The sequence below is a fragment of the Cimex lectularius genome, unplaced genomic scaffold, assembly GCF_000648675.2.
Source record: "Cimex lectularius strain Harlan isolate CLEC.00 unplaced genomic scaffold, Clec_2.1 scaffold14, whole genome shotgun sequence".
Taxonomy (NCBI): domain Eukaryota; kingdom Metazoa; phylum Arthropoda; class Insecta; order Hemiptera; family Cimicidae; genus Cimex; species Cimex lectularius.
The window spans coordinates 1,459,584-1,477,312 of NW_019392637.1; the positions used below are offsets into that span (position 1 = coordinate 1,459,584).

General features: G+C 35.5%; 4 protein-coding genes across 13 annotated transcripts; 1 reads left to right on the forward strand and 3 right to left on the reverse strand.

The window, feature by feature from the left end:
* The first annotated feature begins 245 nt into the window (after positions 1–245).
* On the forward strand, positions 246–17,065 carry LOC106663022 (dynamin-like 120 kDa protein, mitochondrial). Of its 10 annotated transcripts, XM_024227042.1 has the most exons (22): positions 5,370–5,508; positions 8,931–8,990; positions 9,063–9,137; positions 10,472–10,658; positions 10,718–10,850; positions 10,992–11,099; positions 11,386–11,454; positions 12,547–12,609; positions 12,728–12,814; positions 12,922–13,079; positions 13,139–13,302; positions 13,357–13,495; positions 13,566–13,691; positions 13,748–13,978; positions 14,040–14,185; positions 14,708–14,869; positions 14,927–15,114; positions 15,174–15,388; positions 15,446–15,703; positions 16,124–16,418; positions 16,478–16,588; positions 16,657–16,721. In XM_024227042.1, exons 2-22 carry the CDS (start codon positions 8,971–8,973, stop codon positions 16,719–16,721), a joined length of 3,000 nt encoding a protein of 999 aa, XP_024082810.1. In that variant the 5' UTR covers positions 5,370–5,508; positions 8,931–8,970. The 10 variants fall into 10 exon arrangements, with proteins under 10 accessions (XP_024082830.1, XP_024082810.1, XP_024082803.1 ...); XM_024227035.1 differs by lacking the exon at positions 5,370–5,508 and having other exon boundaries at positions 8,834–8,990; positions 16,657–17,065; XM_014387510.2 differs by lacking the exon at positions 5,370–5,508 and having other exon boundaries at positions 8,834–8,990; positions 11,398–11,454.
* Positions 1,038–3,199, reverse strand: LOC106663029 (eukaryotic translation initiation factor 3 subunit J-A-like). The gene is made up of 3 exons (XM_014387523.2): positions 2,865–3,199; positions 1,394–1,579; positions 1,038–1,326 (listed from the first exon to the last, which is right to left on the reverse strand). Exons 2-3 carry the CDS (start codon positions 1,564–1,566, stop codon positions 1,116–1,118), a joined length of 384 nt encoding a protein of 127 aa, XP_014243009.1. The 5' UTR covers positions 1,567–1,579; positions 2,865–3,199; the 3' UTR covers positions 1,038–1,115.
* On the reverse strand, positions 5,038–5,791 carry LOC106663028. Its single transcript, XM_014387522.2, has 3 exons — positions 5,432–5,791; positions 5,271–5,373; positions 5,038–5,216 (listed from the first exon to the last, which is right to left on the reverse strand). Exons 1-3 carry the CDS (start codon positions 5,588–5,590, stop codon positions 5,062–5,064), a joined length of 417 nt encoding a protein of 138 aa, XP_014243008.1. The 5' UTR covers positions 5,591–5,791; the 3' UTR covers positions 5,038–5,061.
* Positions 5,824–8,692, reverse strand: LOC106663025 (snurportin-1). Its single transcript, XM_014387520.2, has 8 exons — positions 8,478–8,692; positions 6,984–7,153; positions 6,849–6,921; positions 6,661–6,798; positions 6,423–6,602; positions 6,235–6,360; positions 5,966–6,172; positions 5,824–5,895 (listed from the first exon to the last, which is right to left on the reverse strand). Exons 2-8 carry the CDS (start codon positions 7,136–7,138, stop codon positions 5,830–5,832), a joined length of 945 nt encoding a protein of 314 aa, XP_014243006.1. The 5' UTR covers positions 7,139–7,153; positions 8,478–8,692; the 3' UTR covers positions 5,824–5,829.
* Positions 17,066–17,729: the final 664 nt, after the last annotated feature.

A 17,729-nucleotide genomic window follows, 5' to 3' on the forward strand; every position in this document is an offset into this window, starting at 1 on the left:
GTGGCTTATTAGAGATTAGTTTTCCGCCATTTTAGAAAACTAATTGTATTTTTTAAATAATTTTTTATTTTAAACTTCAAACCTATTTTTCACTATGTTACATAATAACAAGTGATAATTCAATATTAATTTAAAAAACGATAATTCTGCATGAACCACTGGTCATGCAGATCCAGGAATGCATCTGGTACTAATACACATCATTTTTTCATATTTCAATTGGATGAAAAGCAACTACATTTACAAACCGCTGGATGAAGGTATGTTTATTTTTTATTTTCTATAGGAAAAATGTTCTATAATTTGCTAAAGCATAAATTATTTATGATGTTCAGGAAATCCTAAGCCCCCACCCCCATAAAACAACAGATTAAGAGTATGTCCTCAGTTCAATGTGTATTTCATAAAAGTCATGTAAAAACATCACTAAAACAAAGCCTTTAGACGTATCACAGTCACAGTGGAAACAATCCTGTAGTAGTACAGATAAGAAGAAACTTAAATTTCTACTCCTATGGCCCAGTTCACACGAGGGCGATCGGTATGGAGGAGACTGATATAATGTACGGACAGGTACTAGAAATGATGAATGGTGGATGAGTGCGGTGTTCAATCCTTTTTAAAAAGATAGGGACAGGACATGTATGTACAACACTGTATGTATACCAGAGGTTGTTGAAAGGATTGACTTTTCTTTTAAAAACCCTTATCATAGAAAAATGAATATTTATTTCCAATATACATTAAAGAAACCGTTAAGGAATGGCTAGACTACAACTAATAATAAAAGAATTTTGCATTAAAAAAGAATTTAAATTAAATAAAAAAATAAAAATAAAGCGAAGGGCATGCAACATACAACAGGGCAAGGGTTTGTAGAAACCCCGATCCCTGAACCCAGACCAAATTAAATTTCCTTGCAAATCGATAAATTTATTTACAAAAAAAAAATGATTTTAGTTTTCTCAGGATTATCAATTTATTATTATATATTATTAACAATTATAAGTAAATTTGTACGGGTGTTTTTTTTTTTAGTTTTTAGTTTTAGAGCGAACGAACAGATGGGTCGTTATTTATTTTTGGTTTTACTCGTTTCTTTGTCGAAGAAAGAATTAGGACGAAGGCCGGACGGCGGCCGGTTTCGGGGTCTGGTCCGGTATGCCGTATACCTCCTTAGCGATGGCGAGGTCAGCGGCTTCTTGGAGACGCCGCCTGCGAAGCTTTTCTGCTGTCGAGTTAGCCGGCGCTGCAGCGAGCTCTGCTTTCAGTCGTTCTCGTCTCGCCTTCGCCTCCTCCTCCTTCAGCCTCTCTTTCTCCTCAAAACTAAAAAACAAAAATAAAATAAATAAAAAATTTAAAAAGTATTTTCAAAAAAATCATTTAGTGATACCGCTTGCATATTTTCTTTAGAGATTTCTTGGAGCCCTGCGAAGGCTGCTGAGGCTGTTTTTTCTCCTTCTCCTTCTCGCCTTCTTCGTCTGAGTCCTGGTCCCAGCTGTCCTTAACGGATTTCTCCTCGTCCTCCCCTTCCCATGCGTTTTTACTTCTCTCCCAACTCTCCATAACAACTGAAAAACTGCAAATATTCGAAAGCGTTTTATAGATCGGAATTGAACACAAAAGATGAAGTTTATAGAATTATATATCATCCTATCCTACATTGCCTATTACAGAATATACTTAATTTTCAAGGCGACTGTTCTTTAATTGGAAAACATATTTGAACAGTCATGTGGTTTCTACCAACAGAGACTTTCAGTTTGTTCATCCCATATGAACGAAATGTTTACATCATGCAATTTTGAACAGATCAGAGATGATGTTGATACAAGATTTGTTTTAAGAAAATAAAGGCCAAAAAGTTTTTTTTTTTTTTTTTTTTTTTAATCACATCAGAAGCCATGTTCGAAAAGTCCAATGTTTCTACCAATACAAATATTCAGATTGTTCTTCCGATCCGAACGAAATGTTTACATCAAGTGATTTCGAACAGTTCATAAGACGATGTTGATATGTTTTGTTTTAAGAGAGAAAAAAAAAAGACCAAAAAGTGGTTTTTTATCACGTCAGAAGCCATATATGAACAGTCCGGTGGTCTCTTCCGACACAGAAGTTCAGATTATTCATTTGATCTGTATGAAATGTTTACATCAAGCAATTTCAAATAGAACTTAAGATCCGAGATATCTTTTATGAAATAAATCCCACTTTAACAGGTTGAAAGACATATCTGAACAGCCTGGTGGTCTCTTCTGATGCAAGCGTTCAGACTATTCTTCGGATTCGAATGAAACGTTTATACCAAGCAATTTTGAATGGATCGGAAGATGCTGTTGATTGTGAGATTTGTTTTAACGAAATATGAGCCAACGGTTTTGCCTTTCCAAACGATTTATTTGGTACAGAGCCTGCATCAAATCGTTTGAATGTATCAGGTTAGAAACTTTTCTTATGGCATTTATACTGTAAAATAAACCGACTGAGTTGTTTTCTCTGTGGCCTTTTGACATCTTGGACGTACAAATCTTTCTAATCTGAACAATATCATAGTCGTTTTGCTTATATGAAGCGATTTTGAAAACTTTTACAGGAGCTTTTAAATCAAGAAAATCAAGAAAAACATTGTGTATCTAGCATATTCGTTTTGTACGATAAAATATTTTCTTTTGTTTTCAACAACAAGGACAAAATCGGGTCTGGCATCATTTTCAGACAGAAAGGCCATTCGTGAATTGAAACGTCCCCGTTTTTACAAGATAAAAGATATAAAGAAAGAAAAAACTTACTATTTGTTTTCTTTATAATAATAATAATAACAATAATAATTTGGTAAAAAATAAACGGCTCTTTCGATTTGTTACCTAAGTGGCCAGTGAAAACATGAGCGGGGTCCGGTCTCGGCCGTCCGTTCCGTCGTCTATCCTTGGCCGGAAATATGGGGTCGAAACTCGGCTTTTCACGTGAATGGGTCGTCGGTCCGTCACCGTGTCCCAGGGGGGCCGAGAAACAACAAAGACGCAGACCTCGCACGGCGACACGGCTCCCAAGCCTCGATAACACGACCGAGGATGGCGAACCTCCCGCCGATGGACGAGGCCACGAGGCGAAAACCGCCAAAATTCGAAAAATTGAACAAACGAAAAAAGTTTTTTTTTCTTTTTGGAAGATCGGATAAACATAATTTTATGTGAACTAATACTGAATCAATGGATACATTGTACTGTACGACAGCTTATGTTTCGGATTCACTGCGTAACGTAATTTTAGATTGTTTTATGTTTAAGAATCACAATTTATGTTACAGTAAAATATTTAACATCTAGAGTAAGTAATCGATAAAAATAGATTCTTACTAATAAATTTATTATCTATAATTTGATAATCGATAGAAAAAAACCGAAACATTTGGAATTGATATTTTCCATGTAGTTTAGAAAACGATACTTTGGTTACGGTTATACAATATTGTACTCCAAAAATATTTTATAGATATTTTCTGTCGATACATAAAAATCGATCTTTTTCTATGGATAGTTTGCGATATGATAGGAATGCGTAATCCAAAATTGTAAACGACCAAATATCGATTTTTTATATCAACAGAAAATATCGATTAAATATTTTTGGAGTTCGATTCAAATATCGAAATACTTGTCACTGTTTGATTATCAGTACATCGGTAACCGACCTAATTTTGAAATCTAGCAATCAAGAACATATCGATACGTTAAAATTTGATACAAAAAGGATACTTTAGTATCATTATTATTGTGATCATCCATCAATGATTAACGCAACGATATTCCATATAGTACTAAAGCATTGATATTCCATCGATGATTGTGGCATTGATTGCTAAAATATCGATATTCCATCTAATACTAATGAATCGATAATTCATCGATAATTAAGACGTAAATATTCCGTCGATTAATACGGGATCAATTTTCCATCGATGACTAAAATATTGATTTCCTATCGATTACTAAAGTATCGACATTCAGTGAATCACTATTGTATCGATATTCAGTGGTCTAAAGTATCGATATTGAGTATATTACTAATGTAAGGACATTCATTCTATTACTATTATGTATATCGATATTCAGTAAATTACTAATGTATCGATATCATACCGATTATTAAATTACTAATATTCAGTCGATTACCATATTATCTTTCTTCTATCGGTTGCTAAAGTATCGGTTTTCTAATAATTCCTAAGCTATCGATTTTCTATCGATTGTTAAAGTATCTATTTTCCATCAACGGTTAATTTATCTATTTTATATCGATAGGTTGTGTATATTTCTACCGATTGTTCAAGCATATATTTTCTATCGATTGCGAATGTATTGATTTTATATCGACTGCTAAAGTATCTATTGTATATCAATTGTTAAAATATCGATTTTAAATCGATAACTAAAATATCGATCGTTTAATTATTGGTTTGCTAAAGTACCGATTTTTATCGATTACTATTGTGCCGATAGGTTACAAAATTATGGATAGATTTACTATGTGTTACTAAAGTATGGATATTCTATCGACTAATAAATCCGCAAAAGGTATTGATTTGTAAACTATCCGTAGACAAAATATCGAATCAAAAAGTATCTATATTTTCAGATTTTTTTGGCAAAATTACTGATATAAATTTAACGAAACGGCCATTATCAATCATCAAAGTATCGATATTTTGAACAAATATTGACTATCGATTACCAACGTGCCAATTCTATCAATTACAAAAACATCGATGCTCTGCAAAGTATTTGCCTCTATTTTCTCAGTAAGTTAGGTATCGATTTTCTGTCGATTAACAGAGTATTGTTATTTTAGGATTTTGTTAAACTATCCGTACCGAATACTCGAGATCGATATACAAAGCCTTGGATTAATTAGCAAAATACATTAAGAGAAGTATTTAGGTAAGACAAATCTTATATTTGTATAGACAAAAGATCAATTATTTATTTAATCGATATAAAACTTTGTCAAGCGGAATTGGTGTCATTCACATGACAATTGTTTATTTTTTAAAGTTGACAAGATTCAAGAGACGAATTGGCAGACGGCGAAAGCAGGCGTGAAGCACGGTCTCAGCGCCGTCTTTCCTTTCTCGAGTACAGCGCATCCCTGCCCTTCGACCGAGAACGCGTCCACGTCCGCGTTGCCGGAGAGGAAGAATGGCTCGTCCTTTTGCACAACTGAATTTGCAAAAATAAATTTAACAATTTAGAAAAAAAGAAAGGTTTTCTCACGTTTTTTTATTTCTTCGGATGTTTTAGTGACCTCGTCCGGACCGAGACGTCCCAGCTGCATACCCATCGATCTGCAATAAGCATACTGGGCGTACCAGTCGCCCTGGAAGCCGAAATAGGTTTAAAAAAAAGTTAAAAAAAGCACTGGGCTTAGAGCGTACCCTCCCCCAGACATTCAAGTGGATAACCCCATTGCAACCTTCTTTCTCACCGAGTCCCACTTGGAACAGCCAAGGAGGTAACATCATGGCTAGTACCAGCATCATCTCATAACTAATTAAAAAAAAAAAAAAAAAAAAAATTACGCAGTTTAACACCATAACGTTACGCTTGATTTATTAAATTCAACCGTCATAATTCATAAGATTTTTTCATTTTTAATTATATTATAATACGTCAAAAAAATAAATACAGCATTGGGAAACAATGCTTAGCGAGTTCAATGTTATGATTTTTATAAAATACAAGTACTATATTATTAATAAATATTAATTTAAAAAAGTTTTTATTGTTATAAATATAATTTTTTTTAAGTATTAGGGCTTTAATTTTGGCTTTTTTATGCTGTTTCGGTGGCCATTTTGTATTTGGCATCGGCGCCAGCGTCGGTCTCATCAACATCCATCTATTGGATGAGAAAGAAAATTCATTAAACACTGTATAAAAAGGGAAAAAGGCAATTATTTTTTCTTTACCCTGGCGCGCCTTTTCTGGTACGACATTGGTATCTCGGCATGGTATGCCTCGGCGACCTTGGTGCCAAGTATGTCCGGCAGCATGAACGGCTTAAGCCAGGTCACCAGGGGCGATTTACCCGGCGTGTAGAGCGAGTCCTTGTGGTAGAATATGACTCCATCGACTTTTGGCTCGTTACTCGAGAAAAACGGGTGTGTCTCCATGTTCTATGGAAGAATGAAAAATTCTAGTTCGTATTTGATATGTATATTTAAAAAAAAAAAATCACCTTTTGCAAATCAGATACGTAGTTGTGATCGAGTAGGATGAACCTGTGCCTGTTTGTCTTCCCAGGGATGCTGAGTTCTGGTATTTCAGCATACTTGTTTTTCAGCCAGAAGAACCTCAGTTCTGCCTTCATACAGAGTTTTTAAAAAATAAAAAACTTGTAATTTTTTATTTTATTTTTTAAAGTACCTCACAGTTGGTCAACGGTACGGCCCAAGTCAATATGTCAAGTATGAAATAAGTCTTTGAAAAATGGTCCCATATGCAGTCCAGGACCGTGTAGCCATTGTGCTCCTTCCTGCCGCCTGGAAGGTGAGACGGGAACTTCATCAAAAGCTCGCCATGTCGTGAATAAGCCCTGGTCACACCCTGCAAGGGAAAAAAAGCAAAAACAAAAATTGCAAAAAAATTGCCGGGAGGTTCTCACCCTTTCGGCGATGACGAGTGTCCTCTTACCCTGAGGGCAAATCACATAGTACCACTCTTCTTTCATGTTTTCTGGTACGTCGACCAGCCATACGGACAGCATAAGCCAGTTGGCATAGACACTTTTTTCATCATGAGGCTACAATAAAAATACATTAAAAAAATCCAAGATTAAAAAAAAAAAATTACCTTGATCTGAACACTTTCGTCTTCAGGTTCCTCTGGGATGCCCCTGTTGCGGTTGAAGCACTCAAGCCTTTTGCTATCCAGAAAAATATTTAAAAAGAAGAAAACTGAATTAATTTGAAAATAAAATAAAAATACTTCTTTTGATCGAGTAAGAACTGTTTTCTTCTTTCTTCCTGGCTGACACGGGATTTTTTCTGTTTGTATTGGTCATAACGCGGGTGTACGAGGGAGACATCATCGTACTCCAGAGATACGCTAGCGACTGTAAGCCCCTCGACCAGTTCCTCCATGTCAGACTTTTAAATCTGCAATCAAATGTACAAAACAAAAAAAATAAAATGGATAATTGTTGAATTATGATGATGGGATTTGAGCCATGGCACTTAAGATATGAAGTATGAGGATGGGCTCTGTTTTGTGTCATTCATTACAGAGAAAGTCTCTTCTGCGAGGATGGCCCTCAATACTCTTTGGTTGGGTTTCGTTCCACAGAACACGATCCCTCTTTCCCAAACTTTTTTAACTGGGTGGCTAGATCTATTGCCTGCTATGTTTCACAAATTTGGGGATATAACAGATTTGAAAGTGTAGAAAGATTATTAAGATTTTTCATAAAGAAGTTGTTTACTTAACCAACGATCAACCCCAATTTTATGTTATTATTAGAAACTAATATAGACCTTGGAGATTTTCACATTAAAACTGCATTTCATGTACTACTTCAAAGTTCTAAAGCTACCATTATAATTATAAACAGCAGAACTTCATGGTTCAAAACCTGGATCACTTTTGGAGCGAATTCAACCCAGACTTTTTATACTTGCATCTGTGGAAGGGGCAACTCTCCACGTTATTAATTAAAATAGGCGAGAATCATAGGGAAGAGGCTGCGACTAGTGTCATTAGGGTTGTTTTCTGAGAATAATGAATCGCCCAGTAGATGCTCTGTTAGAGAGTCAAGATTGCTGTTCAAATTGAGAGGGGAACTTTCATATCTTAACTACACCACATGGATGGGCCAAGAAATTACCCGGTACTTTTTGTGAAACTTAAATGCATGAGAGGATATATTCCATTATTTAGCAATATGTTGTTTGTGCAGAGTCTGTATGCGTTACCTCGGTACTTCCAAGCCTAGTACCCAGCTCATTTCTCTTCTCGACTCCTATTGCCGAACATTGATTAAATTTGCACGCATTGCGTGTTATTATAGATACTTTCTAGTAAAGCAATTCCATTTTTAAATATTCTCACTCATTCTTAACAACAGTTTGTATTTTATTTGTAGCCTTTTGTCTAGGGTTTTTTTTTCTCTGTCTTTTACATGTTTATTTACATATTATTTGAATTTTTACCTAGTTAAGTATTACATTCTATATTTTTGTAACGTTCTCTCTCTCCTCACTTGCTTTCTATATCATTTATATTAAAAAATCCTCAAATGCTGTAGAGGGGTGAGTGAGAGAGGAGAAGAATATATTATATTGTCAGGTCAACCTCTGGCAACTGAATGGAATAATTCCAACCTTTGTTTTAACATTTAGGAATTAAAGTATTATTATTAATTAACGGCCACCAAATACCAATTACCAAATTTTATATTTAAAAAAACTTAAAAAAAGTACTTACGTGTCTTGTTTTACATCTTGTCAAGTCGGGGACTTAACCGCATTCCTGCAGTACTTAAACCCAGACGGGCTTTATAAGTTGAAAAAAGAAGTATCACAAATCATCCCACTTTGTACTTATTTCTGTTGAATAACATTTGCAACCTCTCAGATTGTTGTTTAACCTGAATCGATTAATGTTGATATAATCGAAAAACATTATTTTTCCCGTTTTATGTAAATTAAAGGAACTAATTAGTATTTACAAAAATATTTTTTTAATGGTGTAATTGGCTGGGTGATCAATTTTGTTTAATTTTTCCTTTGGATTTTTTGCGTACGTAACCTGACTCGTTATCATATGTCGGGTAGCCTGCGCGTTACCTTTCATGAGAAGGTTTTTATCTGTAACTCAAAAGTATCGTCTTCGAGTGTGAAAGTGTGACACGGCCGGTTTTAATCGGCGATCTTTCAGGTCTTAGGATGGTGGCAGACGTGTATTTCTAGCCGGCGGAATGCTCCGAGGGTCTTTCGGGTGAGTTTCGAACATCGAGACGTGGACCGGGATTTGAAAAAAAAATGACTGTGATGGGTGGTTTTTTCCCAGGTTCCTGCCGCCGGTGCGACCCGGCACCGGGACCAGGGCTCTGCTGATAAGGGGCAAAGACTCCAGGATTATCGGGCAAGTCTTTTTTTTCTTTCATCAATATATCTTTAATAAGACCCCACAAAAAAAAAACCCGACAAATTTATCACACAAAATTACGACCCCCTGGTAATCGTACAAGGATCAACGATTATTCAACCTAAGGTTCAGAATTCTTATAACCTTCCAGAAAAAACAGGCGATTGATGATTGATTGATGGCTTCATTCACCATGTCGCACGCCATGTTTTACGGCACATTAACTTATCAATATATACATTGAAAAAACAAAACAAAAAACATTACCGATGACGTATATTCGAAGCATAATGACGTCATGGATCATAATGCTGAAATGTGCAAGACTGGGATGATGGGATATAAAATTCAAACTCCTTTCATTACTGTTTACATTGTGCTATTTGGTACGTTTGTTATTCATGTATTTAATTGCCTGATTTAAAAAAGGACAATATGACTGTGTTGATGATGGCATTAAGTTCAAACCTGTTCCATCGCATATCTTCAAATTGTATGATAGATTCGTTTTGATTTTACCTTTGTTTATATTGTGCTATATGGATGGTACGTTTGTTACTAAAACTATTAAAAAAGGACATGATGATGGAAGACAGTTTAAACACCTTCCATCATCAATGTTTAAAACTTAATCGTCATTTGTGTTTTTGATACTGCTTGTTACTCTTAAAAGTCTTAGATAAAAAAATGAACACGATTGCTATTGGGAAAAAAAGGCTTAGATTTAAAAAAATGATTCAATGATGATGCTAGAACAAATTTCCAACAACTTCAATCATCACTATTTAACACTTCATCATCATTTATAACGTGCTTTTCTGTATATTTGTTATTTAAAAAAAAGTAAAAAAATATATAAAAATTAAGATGAGGATGATGATGAGAAAAGTCCAAACAACTTCCATCGTCAATGTTTAAAACTCCATCATCATTTGGATTGTGTTATTCAGTATTTTTGTTATTAAAAAAAGGACTCAATGATGAAGGAAGGAAAGTTGAATCAGGTCCCATCATCAGTGTTTAAAACTAACTTCATCATTGTTTGCATTGTTTTATTCGATACATTTGCAATTTTAAAAAATTTTAGATGAAAATAAAATAATGATGATGATGAAAGAAAGTTGAAACACCTTCTATCATCAATTTTTTAAAACTAGCTGCATTGTTGTTTATGTTGTGTTATTTGTTACATTTGTTTTTCAATGGTTTTAGGTTAAAAAATAAAATAAAAAATAATTGTGAACATCATCACTGTTTACACTTTGATGATGTGAGTCTAATTGTATGATAATTTTGATAATGTTGAAATTTTTGGGTTCTTTTTTGAACAGGAGAGTTGGTAGAAAGGAGTATCACCATTGGTCAACAGGGCGTGAGAGGCTGCTGCTCCGAGACATCCATGGCCTCCAAGGTCGGCGCGGCTTCGCCATGTTCGTGGCACGAGCAATCAAGGGCGTGCTCAAACTGCGCTACCTTGTCCTCGGAGGTGCGGTCGGAGGAGGCGTCAGCCTCCATAATGTAAGCCCCATCATATAACTATACTTTTCGGTCCTATTGATTTTTATTTTTAATCGAAGAGGTACAAGGAGTGGGTAGATTCACTTCCGGACATGTCGTGGGCGGCAAAGTACATGCCTTCGAAGGAGAGCATGGACATGGTCCACAACAGCATGACGAGCCTATCGGAAAAGGTGAAAAATGTTGAATTGGGTATGTACTCTTTTTTTTTTATTCTTTTATTATATGAAATATGTTTTTATGTAAAAATAGGTTAATGTATGAGATCCTTTTTTCCCCTCTTCGTTTTTTATATTTTCTATTTTGGTTTTTTTGGTCTGTTTTAAATCAAAGATCCAAGACTGGTTAAAGTAGGGGAGGAAAATTGGAGTAGAATACAGGATTGGTTAAACCGTAAATTAGAGGAGGCATACGCCGCAGCGGATGAGCGAGAACGGGCAAGTAAGGGGTTTTTACTCTATAAAATAAAAAAATTAAAAATACAATATTTGCTTTTGCTCAAACCTGCATGCTGCTTTACTATTACGATTCAACGCCAAGCTTTTGTCCGTATATTTTCAGTTTTCAGAAGGTTTGAATTATTTGAAAACGAGCTTGGCGTTCAAATCGCAACAAAATCCTTCTCCATGCCCTCTTTTAGCATGCACTCTTCTTTTCCACTTTTTTTTGTTCACATTTTAAAAACAGACCGTTCCACCACTTTTTTTTTGGTTTTTTTTCTCTTCTGTTCTCTGTTCAGGAGCGAGGTTAAAAAGTGAAAGCGCCATTAAGGAAACGGTTCACAAAATTTATGAAGGTATGAAATTAAAATTAAGGCTTGTAACTGCATATACAGCGTACACAATTATGCTTTCTGTGCATGTTTTTTTTAAAATTATTAATTATTTTATTGTTTTACCTAGATCTCATTGATTCCAAAGTCCTGCCATTCCTGAATCTGGGATCAGAACATTTTTTAATTTTAGCCATTTAAAAAAAATAATAGTAATAATAAAACAAAAACACAAACAAAACATAAGAGTTATTATTTTTAAGTATATATTTAATATAAATATAAATACAGTTCTCTCTCTCTCATTCACTTGTTTTCTGTTTCTTTCTCACTCACTCATTCATTCCCCTCCCCACACACACACACACACACACACGTGCACTCGCGCGTGCTCAACCAATCACTTTTTTTTACCATACTTTTTCTCTCTCAATCTATCACTCACTTTCTTTTTCACTCACTCACTCACTCACTCACTCACTCTCTCTCTCTCTCTCTCTCTCTCTCTCTCTCTCTCTCTCTCTCAGACACACAAACACACTCAATCAATCAATCAATCAATTTTTCTTTTTCTCTCATTCAACCACTCAATCTCCCTTTCCCCCTCTACCCTCAATTAATGTATTTTGTTGAGTGTATTGAAATAATGTTCATGTTCAGTAAACCGAAGTTTGGATTAGGGAGAGAGAGAGAGAGAGAGAGAGAGAGAGAGAGAGAGAGAGAGAGAGAGAACTGAGAAAGATAGATAGGTATAGAGAGAGTGAGAGAGAGGAGAGAGAGAAGAGAAAAACAGAGTGAGAGACAGAGAGAGAGATAAAAAGAGAGAGTTAGAGGGCACTGTGTATATCATATTTTTATAATAATTCATGTTCTGATCCTTGGTTCAGTTTAGAATTTTTTTTTTAAATATTTTCATTGGATAGTTTTATTATATGTATGAAATTTTCCAATTACATTTAATCTAAATATATTATTTAAGAAAAAATGTGAAAATATAATAAAACTATCTGAAAAAATGGAAAAGAAGAATGAAATATTAGATTTTTTCTTTCTTTTTGAATAGTTATAGAAACAAATTTTAACGATTCATTGATCCGATTTTGTTTGTTTTTGCAGAGGCTGACAAGAAGGTGAAGGTGAACGCTATTACATTCAGCGCATCGTCTGATAAGCGAGAAGGTGATTATCTCAACTCCAGACGAATTAGTCTTGACGTCATTTTTTAATTAAATTTTAACGAAAAACACTTTTGTTTTAATTTATTTATTAACTCTCTATTATATTGAAAACGCGACAGAGCCGAGAGAGCCGGTTAAAGAAAAAATAAGAAGGTTCCTATCGCGAGATTATCATAGAAAAAACCCATATGAAATTGTCCAACAAGGTATTCCTCCGAACAGTGATAATTAAATTCTAAAAAATATATATAATAATAATAATTGAAAATGTTTTGTATATTTTTTTTTAATGATTTTTTTTTTTTTAATTTAGACAGCCCGGAGAAAAGGGTCGAGAGGCTAAAGCAGGAGTTGATTGAGGTACAGTTGAAGTACCAGAAGGAAATAGAAAAACTCGAAAAGGACAACAAGGAGCTTAAGAAGCAGATACTGCTCAATAAGTCATCCAAGGTGTCCAGGAAACAGATCAAGGTTTTTTTTTTTAAATTGCAATTTTTACAACTGTTTAATTTTTGTGTCTTGTGGTGTAGAAATCGCTCATTGACATGTACTCCGAGGTACTCGACGAGCTTTCGGATTACGACGCCAACTACTCAGCTCAGGACCACCTGCCGCGTGTCGTTGTAGTCGGCGATCAGAGCTCGGGCAAGACGTCTGTCCTCGAGATGATTGCCAAAGCCCGTATCTTTCCCAGGTTGGTATCAACTTTTTTTTTCTTTCTTTTTCTTCTAATGTTTTTGCCTTTAAGGGGCGCTGGAGAGATGATGACACGTGCGCCAGTCAAGGTGACGCTTAGCGAAGGGCCTTACCACATTGCTCAGTTCAAGGATAGCGACAGGGAGTTTGACCTGACGAAGGAAGATGACCTGGCCAAGCTGAGGACCGAGGTGAATTAAAATAAAATACCATAAAAATTTTAAAAAATTGAACTTTTTTACATTTTTTTTTCCTTCAAAGGTTGAACTCAGGATGAAAAGAAGCCTTTCAAAAGGTAAATCCGTGAGCCAAGAAGTGATCGCAATGACAGTCAAAGGGCCTGGCATACAAAGGATGGTTCTCGTCGATCTCCCTGGCATTATATCCGTAATTTATTTTTTTTAATTAATCAATTTTTTTGTGTGTAAATTATTGAATTTCAGACTGTGACAAAAGATATGGCAAAAGATACGAGGGAGTCTATAAGGGAAATGATCAAGAACCACATGTCGAACCCAAACTCGATCGTACTCTGTATACAGGACGGTAGCGTTGACGCTGAACGGTCCAACATCACAGACCTTGTCGCTCAGATCGACCCAGCTGGGAAGAGAACGATATTCGTACTCACGAAGGTTGACATGGCCGAGGAGAACCTCGCGAATCCCCTTCGAGTAAGCATTTACGCCCGGGAGTGGAGTTAATTGTCGATTAATTACTTCCCTGTTTCGGCAGATCCAGAAAATACTCTCGGGCAGGCTCTTCCCGATGAAAGCGCTTGGTTACTTTGCTGTCGTGACGGGCCGAGGACGGCAGGATGACTCCATCGCCCAGATACAGGAGTACGAGGAACAGTTTTTCCGCAATTCAAAACTTTTCAGGTTTGCCCCCTCTTTTGCAAAATAATTACTAATAACAAATACATAATTGATTATTGGATAATAAGCTGTATGACTTTACTTAATTTTTTTTTGAGGCCTCAATGAATCTCCAATGTAAAAAAGAGATACAGATGGCACTGGTAAACCAGTGGAAGATTATGTATACACAACTCCCTCATCCATAGAAAAAGAAAGATTAAAAAAACCGCTAATTTAAGTAGTTGTTGTACATATTTGAAATTCGAACGTTTTGGGTAAATAACGATATAAATTGTTTTTCACCCTTGCTTAAAATTGAATATGGCTCAGGCAAAAAAAAAAATTTCATTGAAAAGTAGTAACGTTATTGATATAATATAACATTCCTAAGAAAGTAAGGTTATAAAAGGATTGGAGAAGGGCAACGGGGAAGAAGACAACATACTTGTCTTACGGCTTAAAACGACTTGTCAGTCTTGTCGGTTTTCTTTGCTTGCTGTCCGTTTGTTTTGCCATCACGATATAAGTCGAATTTTTTTCTAGGTCGAGCTCACTTTCGTCACACCAGCTCACGACAAGGAATCTCAGTTTCGCCGTATCGGAATGCTTCTGGAAGATGGTTCGGGAGACAGTCGAACAGCAAGCGGATCTGTTCAAGGCCGAGCGGTTCAACCTGGAGACCGAGTGGAAAAATACTTTCCCAAGGTCAGTTATGGAAAACTGTTTTAACTTATGTTAATTTTTTAACCCGTATTTTTCCAGCTTGAGAGAGTTAGACAGGGACGAGTTGTTTGACAAGGCGAGGGGCGACATACTCGACGAGGTCGTCAACCTGAGTCAGGTCTCGGCGAAGGAATGGGACATACTGCTCGCCGAGAAAATGTGGGACAAGGTCGCGGCATATGTTGTTGACAACATCTACCTGCCAGCCGCCCAGGCGCAGAATCCAAGTAATCCATTGTATTGCACAACGTTTGATTTTTATTTTTTTAAATATTTTTTTTCTTAGAGGCGTTCAATACGGTTGTGGATATTCGCTTAAAGGAATGGGCAGAGCGTAAATTGGCTGAGCTTTCGATTGAAGCTGGCCAGGACGCTCTTAGGCACGAGTTTGTCCAGCTGATGGAATCGTCTATGAAGAGCAAATCATCTGATCATCTGTTTGACGCACTTAAACGCGCTGCGCTCGAAGAAGCACTCAAACGCCACAAATGGGAAGACAAGGTACCAAAAAAAAAATTTGTTTTTAATTTTTTTTAAAACTCGGTTTTCGATCTATAGGGTAATGAGATGTTGAGGATGATCCAGTTGAACACGTTAGAAGACCGTTGTGTCAATGACAAGCAACAATGGGACTCTGCGATCCTCCTCCTCGAGAAGTGTCTCAAAGATAAGCTCGCCGAGAATGAATCGGTGCAGAAAGAGACATTCGGACCCGGTACCACTGAAAGGTGGCTCCACTGGAAGAGCACCACAGAAGCCCAGAGGAAGCGCAGCTCAGCCAAGAACGAAATTGAAAAGATCCTCTACTCGGATCCCGTACGTATTCAGCATCAAAGAAAATTGTGATCTACGCATATATATATATATTTTTTTTTTATGTAAGGTCTTGGTTGAGATGAAAACATCAGTGTCACGAAAAGAATTCAAATCCACAACCTTTTACTCAATACACTGCTGCACTAACCAGTTGAGCACTAACCCCCATCCCAACCTACAACCTTTTGAATTTTCCCTCTTTTTGCCATTTTTCAAATGTTGTGTAATCAGGATTCGATACTCAGCGACTTATGAAGGGCCACAGGGAAAGCCGAAGGTCGTGGGTTCGAATCGCGTTCGTGACTAACTTTTTCATCTCAACCAAGACCTTACATAAAAAATAATTAAAATGAGTAATTTGGTCAATTAGACCACTAAATATAAATGGATTATTTATTTATTATTATTTTTTTTTTATAGGATCATGGGCCAGATATGACTGAGGACGAATTGACGACCATAAAGAAGAACCTAGAACGCCTCGGTGTTAGGGATCCAACGAAGGAGATGATACTGGAAGCGTGGCCATCCATATACCTGCGCCACTTCCTCCATAAGATGATGAGGAAGGTGTACAGCTGCCGCAAGGGATTCTACCTTTACCATCATAACAAGGAGGAGCTCGAATGTCAGGACGTCGTACTGTTCTGGAGGATGGAGCAGATGCTCAAAGTGACCGCGAACGCTCTGCGACAGCAGGTCATGAACCGCGAAGGTATTTATTTAAAAAAAAAAAATCATATATATTTCATTTTATAAATCAAATTATTTCAGCGCGCCGTTTGGACAAGATAATAAAAGAAGTTCTTGAGGACTTCAGTGAGGACAGGGATTTGAAAGTGAAGCTATTGACCGGTCGGAGGGTCACTCTTGCCGAGGAGCTCAGTGAGTGTACTACATGGTTTCATTTCTTCTGTACAAGTTTAATTTTTTTTTTTTAAATTTTATTTTAGAACGAGTACGCCAGATCCAAGAGAAGCTTGAAGAATTCATTCAAGCACTGAACAAAGAAAAGTAGTGATTTTTTATGTTGTTATTTTTTCCCCCTTCACTTTTTATTATTTTTATGTACTTATAATTTTTTGATTTATCGTTTTAGATGTAAAATGTTTTCCCCCTTTCCGAACTCCCCTGATTTATTTTGTAAATATTGTACCTTTATTAAGTGAAAAACAAAAAAAATTAAGGTAATATTTTATATTTGTTATTTTTAGTTCTTAAATGGGGTGTCTTGATGCACTTTGCCATTAAAATATAAATTAACAAATAAAATAAAACCAGCAAAATCAAATTCAATTGAATAAAATCACAATTTGATCATAACTAATTAATTATAATGTAGTGTATAATTGTTTGCAAAAAAGGAAATAAATTGAAATTCAAACGCTTTAAATATTTTGTTTGTAAATGGCCCTACCTTTAAAGAAGAAAAAAAAAACACTGTTCTACCGTTTAATTAGCACTCCGAAGCATCAAATATTCAGGAAAACAATATTTTTAAATATTCTAAAATTATTTAAATAAATTGTTATAAATAAACAATGTGTGATGATTAGTAAAAAATATCGATATTTGATTTTTTTTTAAACATCAATTCGTGTGTCATTAAGTACAGAAAAAAAAGCCCAGCAGCTTATCGTTCAATCGATAAAAGAAAATTCGATACATTATTATAAAAAATCAATATAACTAATCGATGTCATATCGATATTGATGGTATTAAAAATAATTTACATGTGACTTTTTTATTTCAAAAATATAGATTCGTGATTCACTGGGCATGGAAACAGCAATATTGAAAACCCAACCATTTAAACATCGATATTGTAAAAAAAGCCTTTGTTTTACCGTTTAATTAGCACTCGTAAGTATCAAATATTCAGGAAAAACAATATTTTTAAATATCGATAAAAATCGATACGTTAAATTACAAAAACAATTTTTGAAATATCGATAAGGTTATTGTTATTAATTGTAATAATAAAATTATTAATTATCGATATATTCAATTAGTTATTTTATGTGT